The sequence below is a fragment of the Perca fluviatilis genome, chromosome 7 (assembly GCF_010015445.1).
Source record: "Perca fluviatilis chromosome 7, GENO_Pfluv_1.0, whole genome shotgun sequence".
Classification (NCBI taxonomy): Eukaryota; Metazoa; Chordata; class Actinopteri; order Perciformes; family Percidae; genus Perca; species Perca fluviatilis.
This window is the reverse complement of record NC_053118.1, coordinates 41,283,727-41,304,199: the sequence shown is the minus strand read 5'-3', so window position 1 is coordinate 41,304,199 and position 20,473 is coordinate 41,283,727. Positions and strand designations below refer to the sequence as shown.

At 40.6% G+C, this 20,473-nt stretch overlaps 2 protein-coding genes across 5 annotated transcripts in view; both read right to left on the bottom strand.

Moving 5' to 3' along the window:
- LOC120562390 overlaps window positions 1-20,473 on the bottom strand; it is an 80,622-nt gene that overhangs the window by 15,505 nt on the left and 44,644 nt on the right. The gene's annotated exons all lie outside the window — the stretch shown is intronic.
- Window positions 9,819-20,473, bottom strand: part of LOC120562388 — a 74,298-nt gene continuing 63,643 nt past the window's right edge. For all 3 annotated transcript variants that reach the window (XM_039806101.1, XM_039806102.1, XM_039806103.1), the window contains 10 exons: window positions 17,048-17,126; window positions 16,741-16,904; window positions 16,280-16,562; window positions 15,332-15,495; window positions 14,874-15,156; window positions 13,927-14,090; window positions 13,469-13,751; window positions 11,481-11,644; window positions 10,873-11,155; window positions 9,819-10,291 (listed from right to left, as the gene is read on the bottom strand). In XM_039806101.1, coding sequence (XP_039662035.1) covers window positions 10,144-10,291; window positions 10,873-11,155; window positions 11,481-11,644; window positions 13,469-13,751; window positions 13,927-14,090; window positions 14,874-15,156; window positions 15,332-15,495; window positions 16,280-16,562; window positions 16,741-16,904; window positions 17,048-17,126 — 2,015 coding nt within the window. In that variant the 3' untranslated portion in view covers window positions 9,819-10,143. The remainder of the gene's footprint in view (window positions 10,292-10,872; window positions 11,156-11,480; window positions 11,645-13,468; window positions 13,752-13,926; window positions 14,091-14,873; window positions 15,157-15,331; window positions 15,496-16,279; window positions 16,563-16,740; window positions 16,905-17,047; window positions 17,127-20,473) is intronic.

The window sequence follows — 20,473 nt, the reverse complement described above, 5'->3', positions numbered from 1 at the left end:
AATAGGTCGATTGATTATGGCGTCACCGTTCTTAAAGATCAGGCGGAGCTCGGTGCAGAGAGAGAGAGAGAGAGGGAGAGAGAGAGAGACAGAGAGAGAGAGAGAGAGAGAGAGAGAGAGAGAGAGAGAGAGAGAGAGAGGGGGAGAGAGAGAGAGAGACAGAGAGAGAGAGAGAGAGAGAGAGAGAGAGAGAGAGACAGAGAGAGAGAGAGAGAGAGAGGTGCGCTCATAAAAGTTCAAACATTTAGAGACCAACAACCCCGTTAACATGGGTAGTTTTATGAAATATAGCCTATATATATTTTAATGGGAGGGAATTACATATCAGCTTCTTGAGCCGTGTGTCACATCGGTTTGAATTGTTTTTATATTTTTTATTTTCTCTCACGATGGCTTCCCACTGCCAGGGTTGCAACTGAAATAAAAGGCTAAAGCAACGACAGTTTATGGAAAGCCCAAGTGTAATTATGGTCAGATCTTGGTCCTGACTGATGGGGAATATTGGAGTTGTGATTTAAACATCTACAGCGTCGGATATTCTTTAAAAAAATGTTCCTTCCTGTTTTAGGAAGCAGCGACTTTATTGTGTTTTCCCTGTGAAAACCGAGTCTGTGTTCTTCATATTTATGTAGAATTATAATTTGCTTTTCTTATATTTAATATACAGTACAGGCCAAAAGTTTGGACACACATTCTCATTCAATGTGTTTCTTTATTTTCATGACTATTTACATTGTAGATTCTCACTGAAGGCATCAAAACTATGAATGAACACATATGGAATTATGTACTTAACAAAAAAGTGTGAAATAACTGAAAACATGTCTTATATTTTAGATTCCTCAAAGTAGCCACCCTTTGCTTTTTTTGATAACTCTGCAAACCCTTGGTGTTCTCTCAATGAGCTTCATGAGGTAGTCACCTGAAATGGTTTAACTTCACAGGTGTGCTTTGTCAGGGTTCATTAGTGGAAGTTTTTCCCTTATTAATAAAAAAAGCAAAGCGTGGCTACTTTGAAGAATCTAAAATATAAGACATGTTTTCAGTTATTTCACACTTTTTTGTTAAGTACATAATTCCATATGTGCATTCATAGTTTTGATGCCTTCAGTGAGAATCTACAATGCAAATAGTCATGAAAATAAAAAGGAAATGCATTGAATGAGAAGGTGGTGTTCTGAATCATCATGTTGTCTGCACATTTACCATTAGAAAGCTCTCTCTCTCTCTCTCTCTCTCTCTCTCCTGTACAATGCTGTCACATCCAAATATGGTCATTTCCTTTGTATTTTGGTGTGTGTGTGTGTGTGTGTGTATGTGTGTGTGTGCATATGTGCCTGTGTGTGTATGTGTGTGTGTGTGTGTGTGTGTGTGTATATGTGTGTCTGTGTGTGTGTGTGTGTCTGTGTGTGTATGTGTGTGTGTATATGTGCCTGTGTGTGTGTATGTGTGTGTGTGATTGTATGTGTGTGTATATATATGCCTGTGTGTGTATATGTGTGTATGTATGTGTGTGTGTGTGTATATATGCCTGTGTGTGTGTGTGTGTGTGTGTGTATATTGTGTGTGTGTGTGTGTGTGTGTGTGTGTGTGTGTATGTTGAGATTTCGTCATACCTGAGGATGTGTTATTGCATGTCTCATATAGACTTCTGGTGTTCTGAATCATTATGCTGTCTGCACCCTGTCTGCACATTTACCGTTAGAAAGCTCTCTCTCTCTCTCTCTCTCTCTCTCTCTCTCTCTCTCTCCTGTACAATGCTGTCACATCCAAATATGGTCATTTCTTTTGTATTTTGATGTGTGTGTGTGTAAGTATATGTGTGTGTGTGATTGTATGTGTGTGTGTATCTATGTGTCTGTGTGTGTGTGTCTGTGTGTATATGTGTGTGTGTGTGTTTTTGTGTGTGTGTAAGTATGTGTGTGTGTGTATATGTGTGTGTATATATGCGTGTGTGTGTGTCTGTATGTGTGTATATGTTTGTCTGTGTGTGTATATATATATATGTGTATACCTGTTTTACTATATTTGTGGGGACTACAGTATCCTTGTGGGGTCTGCACAGCCTTGTGGGGACCCCACGAGGTTAAAGGGCTGTTTTAGGGTTAAGACTTGGCTTTAGGAATAGGGTTAGAATTGCTAGGGTTAGGGTAAGGGTTAAGGTTAGGCATTTAGTTGTGATGGTTAAGGTGAGGGTAAGGGTTAAGGTTAGGGATTTAGTTGTGATGGTTAAGGTGAGGGTAAGGGTTAAGGTTAGGCATTTAGTTGTGATGGTTAAGGTGAGGGTAAGGGTTAAGGTTAGGCATTTAGTGGTGATGGTTAAGGTGAGGGTAAGGGTTAAGGTTAGGCATTTAGTTGTGATGGTTAAGGTTAGGGTAAGGGTTAAGGTTAGGCATTTAGTTGTGATGGTTAAGGTTAGGGTAAGGGTTAAGGTTAGGCATTTAGTTTGTGATGGTTAAGGTTAGGGTAAGGGTTAAGGTTAGGCATTTAGTTGTGATGGTTAAGGTTAGGGTAAGGGTTAAGGTTAGGTATTTAGTTGTGATGGTTAAGGTGAGGTAAGGGTTAAGGTTAGGCATTTAGTTGTGATGGTTAAGGTGAGGGTAAGGGTTAAGGTTAGGTATTTAGTTGTGATGGTTAAGGTTAGGGTAAGGGGCTAGGGAATGCATGTGTGTGTGTGTGTGTGTGATTGTATGTGTGTGTGTATATGTGCGTGTGTGTGTATGTGTGTGTCTGTATGTGTGTATATGTGTGTGTGTTTGTGTATGTGGGTGTGTGTGTGTGTCTGTGTGTGTGTGTGTCTGTGTGTGTATATATGTGTGTGTGTATATGTGTGTGTGTGTTTGTATGTGTGTGTGTGTGTGACTGTATGTGTGTGTATGTGTACGCGTGTGTGTGTGATTGTATGTGTGTGTGTGTGTATATATATGCGTGTGTGTGTGTGTGTGTGTAACTGTGTGTGTCTGTGTGTTTATGTGTGTGTGTGTAACTGTGTGTGTGTGTGTGTGTGTAACTGTGTGTGTCTGTGTGTGTGTCTGTGTGTGTGTGTGTGTGTGTTTGTGTGTTGAGATTTCCTCATACCTGAGGATGTGTTATTTCATGTCTCATATAGACTTCTCTCTTAGAGTTTCGGCCTCATAAAGCCCTAAAAACAAAAAGGTCCAAAAAAAAAAAAAGTGGCAAAAACATCTGAGAAAACATAAAAACGTACAAAAATTAGCTGGAATTATGAACTTAAATTGATATGCGGATCAAAAGAGAGCTTTACATGATCAGAGTTGAATATTTGGAGCATTTGATGTGTTGATTTTGACGATAATTTACATTTCACATTCACATTTTGTAAATCTAGCTTTTTACAGTAAGTAAACTGTGGTCCACCACAGTCAACTTTAATCAAATAAAACTATAATAAAGTCGTGAATAGTAAGTGGAAAAATTATCATAAAAAGTCACGATGTTTGCTGAGCACCCTCCTGTTCTGTCTCTACACCCCCGACGACTGCAGTCCGACCCACAACAACAACAACAACATCTTTGTCAAGTTTGCTGACGCCACCACAGTGGTCGGGCTCATCTCAAAGGGAGACGAGGCAGCCTACAGAGAGGAGGTCCTGAACTTGGCAGCCTGGTGTTCAGAGAACAACCTGGCTCTGAACACCAAGAAAACCTACACTTCCTGAGGGTCCTCAGCAAGCACAACCTGGACTCCAGCCTGCTGCTGACCTTCTACCGCTCGTCCATCGACAGCCTGCTGACGAACCGTGTAACAGTATGGTACGGCAGCTGCACCGTGGCAGACAGGGAGAGGCTTCAGAGAGTAGTAAAGGCAGCACAGAAGATCATTGGCTGCTCTCTCTCCTCGCTGATGGAAATCTACACCTCAGCAGAGAAGAAAACATCCCCAAGGACAGCTCCCACCCCCCAGCTCTGATCTGTTAGACCTGCTGCCCTCAGGGGGGCGCTACAGCTGCATCAGAACAAGGTCTAACAGATTCAACAACAGTTTCTTCCCAAAAGCCATAACCACGCTGAACTCACACATGCACTGACTTCCCAGTCTAACCCCCCAACCCCCGGACTTTCTTCTACCCACCTACTGTGCAATATTTAATATTTAATACTTTTGATAATATTGACAATTCTGTGCAATGTCATTACTTCACACTGCATTTCCCACTGTACATAAAACCATATCTATCTTTATATTTTTATATTATTATATAGCTCTCAGAACTGTGCACCTTACCCCCCACCCCTTTATCTTTTGCACTACTTATGTAATGTTGACACTGGAAAGGAGTTGCTTTTAATCTCGTTGTACATGTGTATAATTCAATTAAATTTCTTTATAGTATCAAATCATTACAAGAGTTATGTCAAGACACTTTACAGATGGAGTAGGTCTAGACCACAGTCTATGCCTTTTCTTAATTCATTTTTATATTTCAATTTAAAATTTTATTTTTTTATTCATTCATTTTTTATAATGGTTTCTTCATCTGTTACCAATTTGTATGATATTTTTAACTGTGTTTTTATGTCTTGTGTAAAGCACTTTGAATTGCATTGCTGCTGAATTGTGCTATACAAAAAACTTGCCTTGCCTTGCCTCTATAATTTACAAAGCCCCAACAATTACAGTAATTCCCTCAAGAGCAAGCAGTGCGACAGTGGCGAGGAAAAATTCCCTCTTGGGAAGAAACCTGGGACAGACCCAGGCTCTTGGTTCATTGACCATTGACCAACAAAAACCTGGTCAGCAAATTTTACTATATCTATGCTTGTTACCAGTGGCCTTTTGGGGGAAGCCACTCTTTTTTTTCACCAGTGTGCTTGTGACTTACAATGACTTACGAAGATACATAACAGCTACAAGTGTATGCACTATACAGGATTTACCCTATTATAATTTATCGACAGGATCAATAGGTCAAACAGCAAACAACCACCTACAAATAGTCTATAAACAAAACATCAGACTGTCTTTGAGATTTCACATGAACAACGGTTAAAGTTACTCAGGTACCAAAGAATTCCATAAATCCTCTGTTCAATTAGGCCTAAGTGACGCACCCCAAGCTTCCATCCTTAACCATTTTGCCAGCAGCGTGTTAGCATTTGAACAAAGTGCTGTGTGTGTGCGGACTGTAGCTACAGTATTACTCCCAGAGGCCTTTTGGAGGAACAACACTTAAGTTTTAGTTCGTGACCTGCAGGGCAAATGGCCTCTAACATGTTCCGTTTGAGCTTCAACTTTACTCTGCAAACAACAGTGTAATGGGAGTTGCACCTAGAATTGCCTCCAGCCTGAAAATAAACAACAAGAAATTTTCTATTAAAATGTGAAAAGATGAAGGGAAAAACATGCAGCTGTTCTGTTCATCTATTCTGAATAAAACCAATGGCCAAGTGTGACTTTGCTCAAGACGCAAAGGCGTTATACTGTCAGCTATTCTGTCAATTAATAGATAAATCTCTCTCAAGGGTTAAAGACGACACAAGGGTTAACAAACAGCCATATATATGGGCTATTCCAGTCTCTCGACTGCTGTCTGTTCCAATTTAACAAGAGAGAGGAGCAAGAAAGGTTAGGATCGTGGCCGGCCTCTGACGAGCTGTTACCACCACCACCATTCAGCCAAAGTTGACATTATTTCTTCAGCTTCTTCCTGGGTTGTCATTCCGGCGGGAGGTGTGCCAACAGGGCTTGCAGCAGGTGAATCGGTCATGCTATTAACGTCATTGCCGCACAATTTCTTAGTAAAACCAAAATCAATTAAACTGCTTGTTTTATTTTTGCCATGGCTATACGATGCTAACTGCAGAATGGATTTCAAGAACTTTGCACGCCGATTAATGACCTCCAACGTTTATATTTTTTTCCAGTTGGGTTTTCGACCACACCACAGCACTGAGACGGCTCTTGTTAAAGTCTTTAATGACATCCACCTAAACACAGATAGCGGCAAAACTACAGTCTTAGTATTACTTGATCTCAGCGCTGCATTTGACATGGTCGACCATGACATATTACTAGACCGACTGGAAAACTGGGTTGGTCTTTCTGGCTCAGTACTAAACTGGTTTGAATCCTACTTAAAGAATAGGGACTACTTTGTGTCTATAGGGAATTATGCATCTGAGCATACAAATATGACGTGTGGAGTTCCCCAAGGCTCAGTTCTGGGGCCTCTCCTGTTCAACATCTACATGCTTCCACTGGCTCAGATTATGGAAAACAACATAATAAGTTACCATAGTTATGCGGATAACACACAAATTTACATAACCTTATCGCCAGGGGACTATAGTCCAATACAAAAACTGACTAAGTGCATTGCACAAATTACGACTGGATGTGCCAGAACTTTCTTAAATTAAATGAAGAAAAAACTGAGGTGGTTGTTTTTGGAACAAAAGAGGAACAATTAAAAGTCAAAACAACAATGTTAAAAACAACAGACAAAGCCAGAAATGTTGGTGTAGTCATGGAGTCAGAGCTGAATTTTAACAGCCATATTAAGACAATTACAAAGTCAGCCTATTATCACCTTAAGAATATATTAAGGGTTAAAGGACTTATGTCTCAGCAGGATTGGTAAAACCATGTCCATACTTTTATCTTCAGTAGTTCTTACTATTGTAACAGTGTCCTTACAGGTCTCCCTGACAAATCAATCAGACAGCTGCTGCTCGAGTCCTCACTAACACCAAGAAAGTGGATCACATCACTCCAGTTCTGAAGTCTCTACACTGGCTACCTGTGCCCCAAAGAATAGATTTCAAAATACTTCTGCTGGTTTATAAATCACTAAATGGTTTATGGCCTAAATATATTTCTGATCTGTTAATGCACTATGAACCACCCAGACCTCTCTACTTGTCCCCAGAGTTAGAACTAAACAGGGGGAATAAGCGTTCAGTTTTTATGCTCCACATATCTGGAACAAACTCCCAGAAAACTGCAGATCCGCTGCAACTCTCAGTTCTTTCAAAGTAAGGCTGAAGACCTTTCTTTTTGATGTTGCCTTTCTTTAAAAAATTGTTAATTTCTTATACTGCAATGTCAGTTTTATTCTCATCTTTTATCTAGTGGTATTTTTTGAACAGATAGCGGACATGTTTCTGAGACTTTCGCCAAAGCGGGTTTTATGATAAAATCTAAAGGAAAACAGTTGCAACTGTTCCAGCCAAGTTTTACGTTAATCTTGATCGCTATAAATATGTGAGTACAGTCAATAGACAAAAAAAACTACCCGAATCGGTGTGGTCAACACGGAGTAGCTGCAGCTATGTCTACGAACTTCCACTCAGCAAAAATGGCAGTTGTCGGGGCAGGTTTTAGAGTTCCTTTGTGCCTCTTAACAGACACAAACTGCAATTAAAATGTCTGCAACATGTACAGGGCCCTTACTTGACCACAAGATGCGTTTTCAACTCAGACATTCTCCTTTAACATGTACTAAAGATGAGTTGAATTTGCACTGCAGCACCACCACACCTTGATCCTCATGACAAGCATAGCATGTATAGTTATCTTTAATGAAGTGAATTAGGTTTAAATCGTCATCATGCATGAATTAATATTTTTGAAATTTTACACATAATAATCCACAATGATCACATTACACAAAACTGAAATGCACGTCAAGAAATTTCACAAATCACGTTTTCAGGGGAGCCCATGTCTTGGGAGCCGAGCTCCTCCTAGCTCCCCTGTAGTTCGCACCCTGCTTGTTACACACAGAGGGACACACATGCATAAGATTACAAATAAAAATTATACAGTGCAAATCCGCCATAATAATAGGAATGCTCCAAGGTCTAACCATGCCTGGCTTTTGAAGGGTTAGGGTTAGGTAAGGGAGTTTTTATGACTTATGCGACAAACTATACCATGACTTTTTTACTTATTTCAACATAGTATACTAAGACTTTTTATGACTTATTTTGACATACTATACTAAGACTTTTTATGACCTATTTTGACATACTATACTATGACTTTTTTATGAGTTTTTTCAACATAATATACTATGACTTTTTTGACTTATTTCAACATACTATACTAAGACTTTTTATGACTTATTTTGACATACTATACTAAGACTTTTTATGACTTATTTCAACATACTATACTATGACATTTTTTACGCCATCAAACTAGCAAAAGTGGATTTGGACACGCCCTAAACGTACCTGCGCCAGAGGCTTCACGCCTTCACACCCTTCCTGTTAAAAGCCAGGCGCGTTTGGACCTTGGCGCATTGCTATTATGATGGAGGATTTGCACCGTGATATTATTATTTTTTATCTTCTGTATGTGTGTGTGCTGCTGTGCACAAGCCTAGGAGCATGTTTCTAATTTGCTGTTAAAATAACAATGAAATGCTACATTATTGACTTTAGACCAGGTTTTTGTTTGTCAATGGCTCAATCATTTTCCATTGCCTCAAGATATCAATACTCCCAGAATGCACCTGAACACACCTCCCTGTAAGACTAGCACGCCCAGAATGCACCTGAATGACTTTTTTCGACATCTTATCATATGACTTTTTATGACTTATTTCAACATATTATACTATGACTCTTTGTGACTTTTATCAAAATACTATACTTATTTTAAGACTTATTTCGACATACTATACTGACTTTTTGTGACTTTTTTCGACATATACTATGACTTTTTAATAATTTTCTTCAAAGAATAAACACTTAAAATACTTGTTGACTGAAGCTTTATTTCAGATCTCACCTACTATCCATTAGAATTTCTACCACCAACTTGGTGTCAGAATTGAGATGACGTGCATGATTTGTGTCTGGAGCCCGAATCAGCAGTGACTGATCATCCTGGGGTAGAACGTCCCCAGCCTCTACCTCGTTGATGTTTCAGAGATGAGAGGACTGACTGTTGGTGGCCCCAGACGGTCGCCACCATCAGCTCAAGAGACTCGGACCATGTTGTCTAAATCAGTGAGAAATCTGAAATAATTCAACTTTGATCACTTTCTAAAGTGTTGGGTTTTGCTCTGTTATCCCACTGCCACTTTTTGTCCAGGCATTAAGGGCTGAGTATTACGTCCGTCGTAGACACACTAGAGCTAAGTAATTACCATGTTCAGGAGAACGCAACATTCTGGTAATGCAGGTGGAAAGTAATTACCATCGTATACCCCCTGTTTTGATACCATGGCCTAAGGCTTAGGCCATGTGTGTTTAAAGTATGTCTCCCAAACTTAGTTGCTGGTTTGCTGCCAGCCTAGTTATCAATAGTTATTATTCACATATTCATCATCAACCCTGATTTTGCCCTCACATTTCACCTAAATGACTTTAAAGTATTTCATTGTTGTCTTTATTAAAGTTGGCATATGAAGAAAATTATGAGTAAAATATTCAAACCAAACTTCATGTTTTTATTGCTACACCATTCTATCAAAAATAAATATTTTTGATGAGTTCTCCATCATTTTAGACCCCCAGAAGTATGTTCGCCCCACCAAATTTCAAGTATAAGATCATACCAGTAGAAAATGTAACTACAGATGTGACTATCCACTGATATAATAATAATAATAAATTGAATTTATATAGCGCTTTTCATGGACTCAAAGTATGATGCATGATTTACATCTAAGACAGCTATGTTTCTGCTTTCTCTCAAGATGTCGGAAAAACATTTAAACATGTACAGTATAGGCCTCTTAGCTATATGCTATTGTTTCTGAATGCTGTGCTTGTATTACCCAAAAATGATACTCATTTGAAAAGACAGCCGAGCAAGTCTGGACAAACAGACAATGACACACAGATTAGCTTTAAAAGTGTTTATTTTTCAATTTTATTTAAGTACAGTAGATAGAAACAAGCCCAAGAAAAATTACAACAAATACAATGCAGACAGAGCACTTAATATCATTTCTTTTTTTTATGTTAAATAATGTATAAAACAACCATCTGTATTAGTTTTACAAAAAGCTTCAGCATACGATTGCCCTGACCTTATGATATGTAATACCAAGTGTTTTACTTAAAATATGCTCTGTGTGCGAAGCAAAACCACACCAAATACGCAAACTTGCATAGACTAGCGTTAAAATTAAGTGAACATGAAGAAATTATTTTAGAATCAGTTGCCTATGATACTGTCCCAGTGACTTCCACCTCACACAGTGTCAGGTATTCTCGTCTTCCTGGAATCAGAATGTTGACAAAACGACCTTCCATTCCATTACACTCAAAGGTTTGGGAGGTCCCAGCTGCCATAGACGAGATAACAGCACATCTGAAGAAAAATAAAATGAAACAGAACTATGAGTAAAATTAGTAATAGTACATAACTTCATTGTCGTGTTTGCGGCACAGTCGCAAGGTACTTCATGACAAGACATCAGCCATATGATACAAACAAACAGTCCCTACATCAGACACATACAGACAACATAAAGAACATACATCAGACACTACAATACACTATACACCCTTGGGGTATGACCAGGCCAGCTGAACATCTTGCTTATTTTGACTGATTGACTGATTTATGGCTTGTGGAACGAAAGAGAATTTGGATCTGTGCTTGATCAGAAAGGGTTGGCAGAAACATTTTTTACCCTTAATTTATTCATGACTAACGTAGCCTGTAGCCAGCCTCCGTTTCACCTCCTCAGCAGCCATTTTCAGGTTTATCGAAAGGCATCACCTGACCGCTCATTTACCGTGCAACCTGAGCGCCAGAGCCTCAGCGTCTCGAAGCCCTGAACCAAGCCTGTGTAAAATGATAGAAATTAAGAAGATCTTTGCAAAGATCTTCAGCTCTAATTTACACATCCAATGTTAAATGTTTTATAAGACACAAAGTGCAGTTACCTGGGGTTACCGTTGCCATTGTCATTGAGGGAGTTTCCAATGCGGATCTCAGCACCATTAATTCTCCAGGCACAACAATCTCCTCTGTTGGTGATGGTGACAGTGTTGATCTGATATGTCTTCAGGAGGTCCAGTCTCCACCATGGTTTTAAATCATATTTAGTGTGGGTACAGGATCTCTCTCTCAAGTTGCTAGCACGATTCCCATCTATGGCCCTTTCAGGGACCTCTTTCTCATACAGGGAGGACTGAGTCACGTTTCCACCTCTAGCAATATTAATATCTAGACAAGGTTACAAAATGTTTCATTAAAAACAGTTTATGGACAGAACAGACATATTACATGTGTTGATCTGACCAAATATTACACCAAACAGGCAGTCAGTATAATTGATGAACTTTGAATGTGACTGTCTGCTCAACGTCATCTATTCAAATCAATTCAATTTTATTTATAGTATCAAATCATAACAAGAGTTATCTCGAGACACTTTACAGATAGAGTTGGTCTAGACCACACTCTATAATTTACAAAGCCCCAACAATTCCAATAATTCCAGTAATTCCCTCAAGAGCAAGCAGTGCTCATGTTAAATGGTATACATCACCAGTTGGAGCAGTGATTCCTGAAGGCTGACCAGTGACTTCCACCTCGCACAGTGTCAGGTATTCTCGTCTTCCAGGAATCAGAATGTTGACATAACGACCTTCCATTCCATTACACACAAAGGTTTGGGAGGTCCCAGCTGCCATAGACGAGATAACAGCACATCTGAAGAAAAATATAAAATTAAACAGAACTATGAGTAAAACTGGGTTACCACACAGATTATCAATAAATCTTACTACTAGTTGTGTTTTAATTCTGATCATGCTGTTGCTGTGAAAACTATGGTTTTCTATTAGGGTATTATGTAGATATCCAGTGCACTAATCTTCTGTAATTTACACTAGAGCTGTAATCGGGCCTTAAAAGTTCGGCCCGACAAGGCCTGAGCCCAACAGAATTCAGCCCGGGAACTACATTTTGAGTGACAGCTTTTTAAGAGCCTGAAACTGTTTACAACCCGAAATTATTCAAATTTTTGCACGCACACAGCTCTTTTGACTTTTGTCAAGAATGAGTCATGTATAAATGTTTTAGCATAATTTATTCATGATTAACGTTGGCTATAGACCACTTGGAATTTGGAACAAAGAAATAAAATAAGTCCTCCACAGTCCAGCCTTCGTTTTACCTCCTCAGCATCCATTTTCACTAAACAAAACGCATCACCTGACTGCTCATTTACTGCACAACCCGGAGCGCAAGCCCGAGCCCACCCCAAGCCCGTGTAAAATGATAGAAATTAAGACCGAACCCGTCTGGTCCCGTCAGATTCGAGCAAAGATCTTCAGCTGCAATTTACACATCCAGGGCCCTATCTTGCACCCAGCGCAATTGCCTTTGTACACCGACGCATATATAATTCCTATTTTGCACCCGACGCACAGCGGACTTTTCCCTCCACAGACGCACGTCGGTAAATAAGGGAATGTATTTGCGCTCCCGGGGTCGGTTCAGCGAAAAGAGGAGGCGTGTTCCGGCGCAAACATTATTGGTGCTATTTTGCAGTTTCAGAAAACAATTCCGCCACTGACCAGGAAAAACCTGGTCTAAAGTCAGTGGCGCTAGTCTAAAGTCAGTAGCGCGTAATTCAGATGCTATTTTAGGGGCGCATGCTTGGCCATAATGTAGCGTGTGCACAATGCGCATACACTTCTCTCATCTAAACGGACGCAGCAGTTCCCATTTTTGCAAACCATACATAATTACAAAGGAAAATATTACTGAAAATGCGCTTCATGTGTTTGGAAAGGTCAGGAGGCATTTTACAGTACAGTCCTCAAAAAGTCCCAGCATTCTTTGTGGCTTGTTGTGATTTACACAACATTTCCATCAATCATGGATGTGTTGATGACATAAATGAGGAAATATTAGAGGACTTAAGGAGACGTGATGTTGAACTACGGCGGGATCTGGTCTGGGAGTAATGCGCGATGCGCTCCTGATGGAGCGAGTGGACGGAGATGGAGTAGGGGGAGGAGATGGAGTGGGGGAGGAGGAAGGGGTACAACAGGAGCAGGTGGTATGTTTGGAGGCCCACGCTCCATGGCTGCAGCAATCCTCTCCAGACTTGAGGAGATGCGCCCGAGAGGCTGCAGCAACATCGCCACCCGGTCAAGACGGGCATTTATTACTTTGCCGCATCCCGGACAGCTCCCGCTGGCGTGCGCCAGGCAAATCCACCGTCATAATAGCAATCCGCCATGGAACAAGCGCGCCTGCTCTTAAAGGGAATGTGAGATGACGCTCTGATTGGTTTATTGCACGTTACGCCCAAACCACACCTAGCTACTTCAGACCAACCCATTTTAGATTTGCGTCGGGCGCAAGACTCATTTATCCCGCCGGTATAATAGCAACAGCGCCCGAGATCCGCCCACAAAGCTACTTGCGTTTTGCGTTTCATACTTGCGTTTCAGATCGTTAAAATAGGGCCGCCAATGTTAAATGTTTGAATCTAATACTGTATAAGACAGAAAGGACAGTTACCTGGGGTTACCGTTGCCATTGTCATTGAGGGAATTTCCAATGCGGATCTCAGCACCATTGATTCTCCAGGCACAACAATCTCCTCTGTTGGTGATGGTGACAGTGTTGATCTGATATGTCTTCAGGAGGTCCAGTCTCCACCATGGTTTGAAATCATATTTAGTGTGGGTACAGGATCCCTCTCTCAAGTTGCTAGCACGATTCCCATCTATGGCCCTTTCAGGGACCTCTTTCTCATACAGGGAGGACTGAGTCACATTTCCACCTCTAGCAATATTAGGATCTAGACAAGGTTACAAAATGTTTCATTAAAGACAGTTTATGGACAGAACAGACATATTACATGTGTTGATCTGACCAAATATTCCACCAAACAGGCAGTCGGTATAATTGATGAACTTTGAATGTGACTGTCTGCTCAACGTCATCTATTGGTCATGTTAAATGGTATACATCACCAGTTGGAGCAGTGATTCCTGAAGGCTGACCAGTGACTTCCACCTCACACAGTGTCAGGTATTCTTGTCTTCCAGGGATCACAATGTTGACATAACGACCTTCCATTCCATTACACACAAAGGTTTGGGAGGTCCCAGCTGCCATAGACGAGATAACAGCACATCTGAAGAAATAACAAAAAAACACAACTATGAGTAAAACTGGGTTACAACACAGACTATGAATAAATCTTACCACTAGTTGTACTTAAATTCTGATCATGCTATTGCTGTCAAAACTATGGCTTTCTATTAGGGAATTATGTAGATATCCAGTGCACTAATCTTCTGTAATGGCACGCTAGAGCTGTAATTGGGCCTTAAAATTTCGGCCCGACAAGGCCGAGCCCAACAGAATTCGGCCGAGTCCGGAACTACATTTTGATTGACAGCTTTTAAGAGCCTGAAACTGTTTACAACCCGGAAATATTCTCAAATGTGTGCACGCACACAGCTCTTTTGACTGTTGTCAAGAATGAGTCATGTATAAATGTTTTAACATAATTTATTCATGATTAACGTCGGCTCTAGGCCACTTGGAATTTGGAACAAAGAAATAAAATAAATCCTCCAGAGTCCAGCCTTCATTTTATTTCCTCAGCATGGATGCTGAGGCTATAGACCACTTGGAATTTGGAGCAAAGAAATAAAATAAGTCCTCCACAGTCCAGCCTTCGTTTTATCTCCTCAGCATCTATTTTCACTAAACAAAACGCATCACCTGACTGCTCATTTACTGAACAACCCGGAGCGCAAGCCCGAGCCCAGCCCGAGCCCAGCCCGAGCCCGTGTAAAATGATAGAAATTAAGACCGAAACCGTCTGGTCCCGTCAGATTCGAGCAAAGATCTTCAGCTGTAATTTACACATCCAATGTTAAATATTTTATTAGACACAAAGTGCAGTTACCTGGGGTTATCGTTGCCATTGTCATTGAGGGAATTTCCAATGCGGATCTCAGCACCATTAATTCTCCAGGCGCAACAATCTCCTCTGTTGGTGATGGTGACATTGTTGATCTGATATGTCTTCAGGAGGTCCAGTCTCCACCATGGTTTTAAATCATAGTCAGTGTGGGTACAGGATCCCTCTCTCAAGTTGCTAGCACGATTCCCATCTATGGCCCTTTCAGGGACCTCTTTCTCATACAGGGAGGACTGAGTCACGTTTCCACCTCTAGCAATATTAGGATCTAGACAAGGTTACAAAATGTTTCATTAAAGACAGTTTATGGACAGAACAGACATATTACATGTGTTGATCTGACCAAATATTCCACCAAACAGGCAGTCGGTATAATTGATGAACTTTGAATGTGACTGTCTGCTCAACGTCATCTATTGGTCATGTTAAATGGTATACATCACCAGTTGGAGCAGTGATTCCTGAAGGCTGACCAGTGACTTCCACCTCACACAGTGTCAGGTATTCTTGTCTTCCAGGGATCACAATGTTGACATAACGACCTTCCATTCCATTACACACAAAGGTTTGGGAGGTCCCAGCTGCCATAGACGAGATAACAGCACATCTGAAGAAATAACAAAAAAACACAACTATGAGTAAAACTGGGTTACAACACAGACTATGAATAAATCTTACCACTAGTTGTACTTAAATTCTGATCATGCTATTGCTGTCAAAACTATGGCTTTCTATTAGGGAATTATGTAGATATCCAGTGCACTAATCTTCTGTAATGTACGCTAGAGCTGTAATTGGGCCTTAAAATTTCGGCCCGACAAGGCCTGAGCCCAACAGAATTCGGCCCGAGTCCGGGAACTACATTTTGATTGACAGCTTTTTAAGAGCCTGAAACTGTTTACAACCCGAAATTATTCAAATGTGTGCACGCACACAGCTCTTTTGACTGTTGTCAAGAATGAGTCATGTATAAATGTTTTAACATAATTTATTCATGATTAACGTCGGCTCTAGGCCACTTGGAATTTGGAACAAAGAAATAAAATAAATCCTCCAGAGTCCAGCCTTCATTTTATTTCCTCAGCATGGATGCTGAGGCTATAGACCACTTGGAATTTGGAGCAAAGAAATAAAATAAGTCCTCCACAGTCCAGCCTTCGTTTTATCTCCTCAGCATCTATTTTCACTAAACAAAACGCATCACCTGACTGCTCATTTACTGAACAACCCGGAGCGCAAGCCCGAGCCCAGCCCGAGCCCAGCCCGAGCCCGTGTAAAATGATAGAAATTAAGACCGAAACCGTCTGGTCCCGTCAGATTCGAGCAAAGATCTTCAGCTGTAATTTACACATCCAATGTTAAATATTTTATTAGACACAAAGTGCAGTTACCTGGGGTTATCGTTGCCATTGTCATTGAGGGAATTTCCAATGCGGATCTCAGCACCATTAATTCTCCAGGCGCAACAATCTCCTCTGTTGGTGATGGTGACATTGTTGATCTGATATGTCTTCAGGAGGTCCAGTCTCCACCATGGTTTTAAATCATAGTCAGTGTGGGTACAGGATCCCTCTCTCAAGTTGCTAGCACGATTCCCATCTATGGCCCTTTCAGGGACCTCTTTCTCATACAGGGAGGACTGAGTCACGTTTCCACCTCTAGCAATATTAGGATCTAAACAAGGTTACAAAAGGTTTCATTAAAGACAGTTTATGGACAGCACAGACATATTACATGTGTTGATCTGACCAAATTTTCCACCAAAGGAAAGGCAGTCAGTATAATTGATGAACTTTGAATGTGACTGTCTGCTCAATGTCATCTATTGGTCATGTTAAATGGTATACATCACCAATTGGAGCAGTGATTCCTGAAGGCTGACCAGTGACTTCCACCTCACAGAGTGTCAGGTATTCTTGTCTTCCAGGAATCACAATGTTGACATAACGACCTTCCATTCCATTACACACAAAGGTTTGGGAAGACCCAGCTGCCATAGACGAGATAACAGCACATCTGAAGAAAAAAAAAATGAAACACAATTATGAGTAAAACTTTCTATTAGGGATGTATGTAGATATCCAGTGCACTAATTTTCTGTAATTTACACATCCAATGTTAAATGTTTGAATCTATTATAAGACAGAAAGGACAGTTACCTGGGGTTATCGTTGCCATTGTCATTAAGGGAATTTCCAATGCGGATCTCAGCACCATTGATTCTCTCGTGGCAACAATCTCTTCTGTTGGTGATGGTGACAGTGTTGATCTGATATGTCTTCAGGAGGTCCAGTCTCCACCATGGTTTTAAATCATAGTTAGTGTGGGTACAGGATCCCTCTCTCAAGTTGCTAGCACGATTCCCATCTATGGCCCTTTCAGGGACCTCTTTCTCATACAGGGAGGACTGAGTCACGTTTCCACCTCTAGCAATATTAGGATCTAAACAAGGTTACAAAATGTTTCATTAAAGACAGTTTATGGACAGCACAGACATATTACATGTGTTGATCTGACCAAATCTTCCACCAAAGGAAAGGCAGTCAGTATAATTGATGAACTTTGAATGTGACTGTCTGCTCAATGTCATCTATTGGTCATGTTAAATGGTATACATCACCAGTTGGAGCAGTGATTCCTGAAGGCTGACCAGTGACTTCCACCTCACACAGTGTCAGGTATTCTTGTCTTCCAGGAATCACAATGTTGACATAACGACCTTCCATTCCATTACACACAAAGGTTTGGGAGGACCCAGCTTCCATAGACGAGATAACAGCACATCTGAAGAAAAAACAAAAAAACACAACTATGAGTAAAACTGGGTTACAACACAGACTATGAATAAATCTTACCACTAGTTGTACTTAAATTCTGATAATGCTGTTGCTGTGAAAACAATGGCTTTCTATTAGGGAATTATGTAGATATCCAGTGCACTAATCTTCTGTAATTTACAATAGAGCTGTAATTGGGCCTTAAAAGTTCGGCCCGACAAGGCCTGAGCCCAACAGAATTCAGCCCGAGTCCGGGAACTACATTTTGAGTGACAGCTTTTTAAGAGCCTGAAACTGTTTACAACCCGAAATCATTCAAATGTGTGCACGCACACAGCTCTTTTGACTGATGTCAAGAATGAGTCATGTATAAATGTTTTAAAGGTCCCATGGCATGGAAATTTCACTTTATGAGGTTTTTTTAACATTAATATGAGTTCCCCCAGCCTGTCTATGGTCCCCCAGTGGCTAGAAATGGGGATAGGTGTAAACCGCGCCCTGGGTATCCTGCTCTGTCTTTGAGAAAATTAAAGCTCAGATGAGCCGTTTTGGAATCTGCTTGTTATGAGGTCATAACGAGCAAGGTTACCTCCCCTTTCTCTGCTTTGCCCGCCCAGAGAATTTTGCCAATCCATGAGAAAGAGACATCATGGCTTTCAAACGAGAAAAGTGGCAGTTGGTCAAGGCCACACCCCCACCCTCCACCTTGCCCCTCCCACTCTCCTCCTCAATAGCTTCAGACACAGAAATGGCACATACTAAGGAAAGCTCATTGTGGGACTGGCTCTTGTGGCTGTAGTTCTGGACCAAAGCTGAATTTCGGGAAAGAGACTTAAGATACAGTATTAGGGGACCACTAAGGTCTATATAAAAGCATCCAAAGAGCACCATGTCATGGGACCTTTAACATAATTTATTCATGATTAACGTCAGCTCTAGGCCACTTGGAATTTGGAACAAAGAAATAAAATAAGTCCTCCACAGTCCAGCCTTCATTTTATTTCCTCAGCATCCATTTTCACTAAACAAAACGCATCACCTGACTGCTCATTTACTGCACAACCCAGAGCGCAAGCCCGACCCAGCCCGAGCCCGTGTAAAATGATAGAAATTAAGACCGAACCCGTCTGGTCCCGTCAGATTCGAGCAAAGATCTTCAGCTGTAATTTACACATCCAGTGATAAATGTTTGAATATATTACTGTATAAGACACAAAGTGCAGTTACCTGGGGTTGTCGTTGCCATTGTCATTGAGGGAATTTCCAATGCGGATCTCAGCACCATTGATTCTCTCGGGGCAACAATCTCCTCTGTTGGTGATGGTGACAGTGTTGATCTGATATGTCTTCAGGAGGTCCAGTCTCCACCATGGTTTTAAATCATAGTTAGTGTGGGTACAGGATCCCTCTCTCAAGTTGCTAGCACGATTCCCATCTATGGCCCTTTCGGGGACCTCTTTCTCATACAGGGAGGACTGAGTCACGTTTCCATTTCTAGCAATGTTAGTATCTAGACAAGGTTACAAAATGTTTCATTAAAGACTTTATTTATGGAAGGCACAGACATATTACATGTGTTGATCTGACCAAATCTGTTGGAGTAGTGAGTAGTTATGAAATGTGATAGATTGATAGATTGATTGATAGAGATATAGAAAAATGAATAGATGGATATATAGATAAATAGAGACATACTGTAGATGGATAGACATATTGCATATGTCGATTAAATACTAAAATGTGAATAAATTGGGGAATATTAATAATTTGTGTCAACCAATCAAAATAATAATCTCACCAAATGTTGCACTGGTCTGTCCTAGAACAGCCAGAAAGACAAAGACCACAGATGGAGTCATCATCCTGTGGTGGAAGTTCACATTCAAAATTTTTTATTAAACATTAAATTAAATATGTATGCATAATTGTCAAGTACAATGTAATTAATGACTGTACCTTTTTCAAGTACTGGTAAATAATCAAGTTGTAAAAAGTAGTTTTAGAAGATTGCTGGAATTGAAATATCGCTTCCTATATGTTTATGGCTGTTGACAGGTAAGTATTGACTTTTTACTCATAAAGGTTTTATTGAAGGTATTGTACTTACAGTAAGGAGCGCAGCGTTAGTTGGTCTGCACTAGGGGCTGTTGAGTATAGTTCCCAGTCTATGGGTCCGATCTTGCTCCCGGTGCAGCACAGCGCAAAGCAAAGACAAACTCAGTTGTCAGTTTCCCATCCAGCGCCAACAGCGTTTAAATAGCAAATGCACCTGTCTTACAGGGAGGTGTGTTCAGGTGCATTCTGGGTGTATTGCTATCATGAGGCAGCGGGAAGTGATCCCACCATTGACCAACAAAAACCTGGTCTAAAGTCAATAACGCAGCATTTCATTGTTATTTTAACAGCAAAGTTTACTAATTTTACTAACTATGCTTGTTACCAGTGTTTGAACTATACCGTGGCCTTTGGGGGAGCCCACTCACACTTTTCACCAGTGTGCTTGTGACTTACAATGACTTACAAAGATACATAACAGCTACAAGTGTATGCACTATACAGGATTTACCCTATTATACTTTATCGACAGGATCAATAGGTCAAACAGCAAACAACCACCTACAAATAGTCTATAAACAAAACATCAGACTGTCTTTGAGATTTCACATGAACAATGGTTAAAGTTACTCAGGCTACCAAAGAATTCCATAAATCCTCTGTTCAATTAGGCCTAAGTGACGCACCCCAAGCTTCCATCCTTAACCGTTTTGCCAGCAGCGTGTTAGCATTTGAACAAAGTGCTGTGTGTGT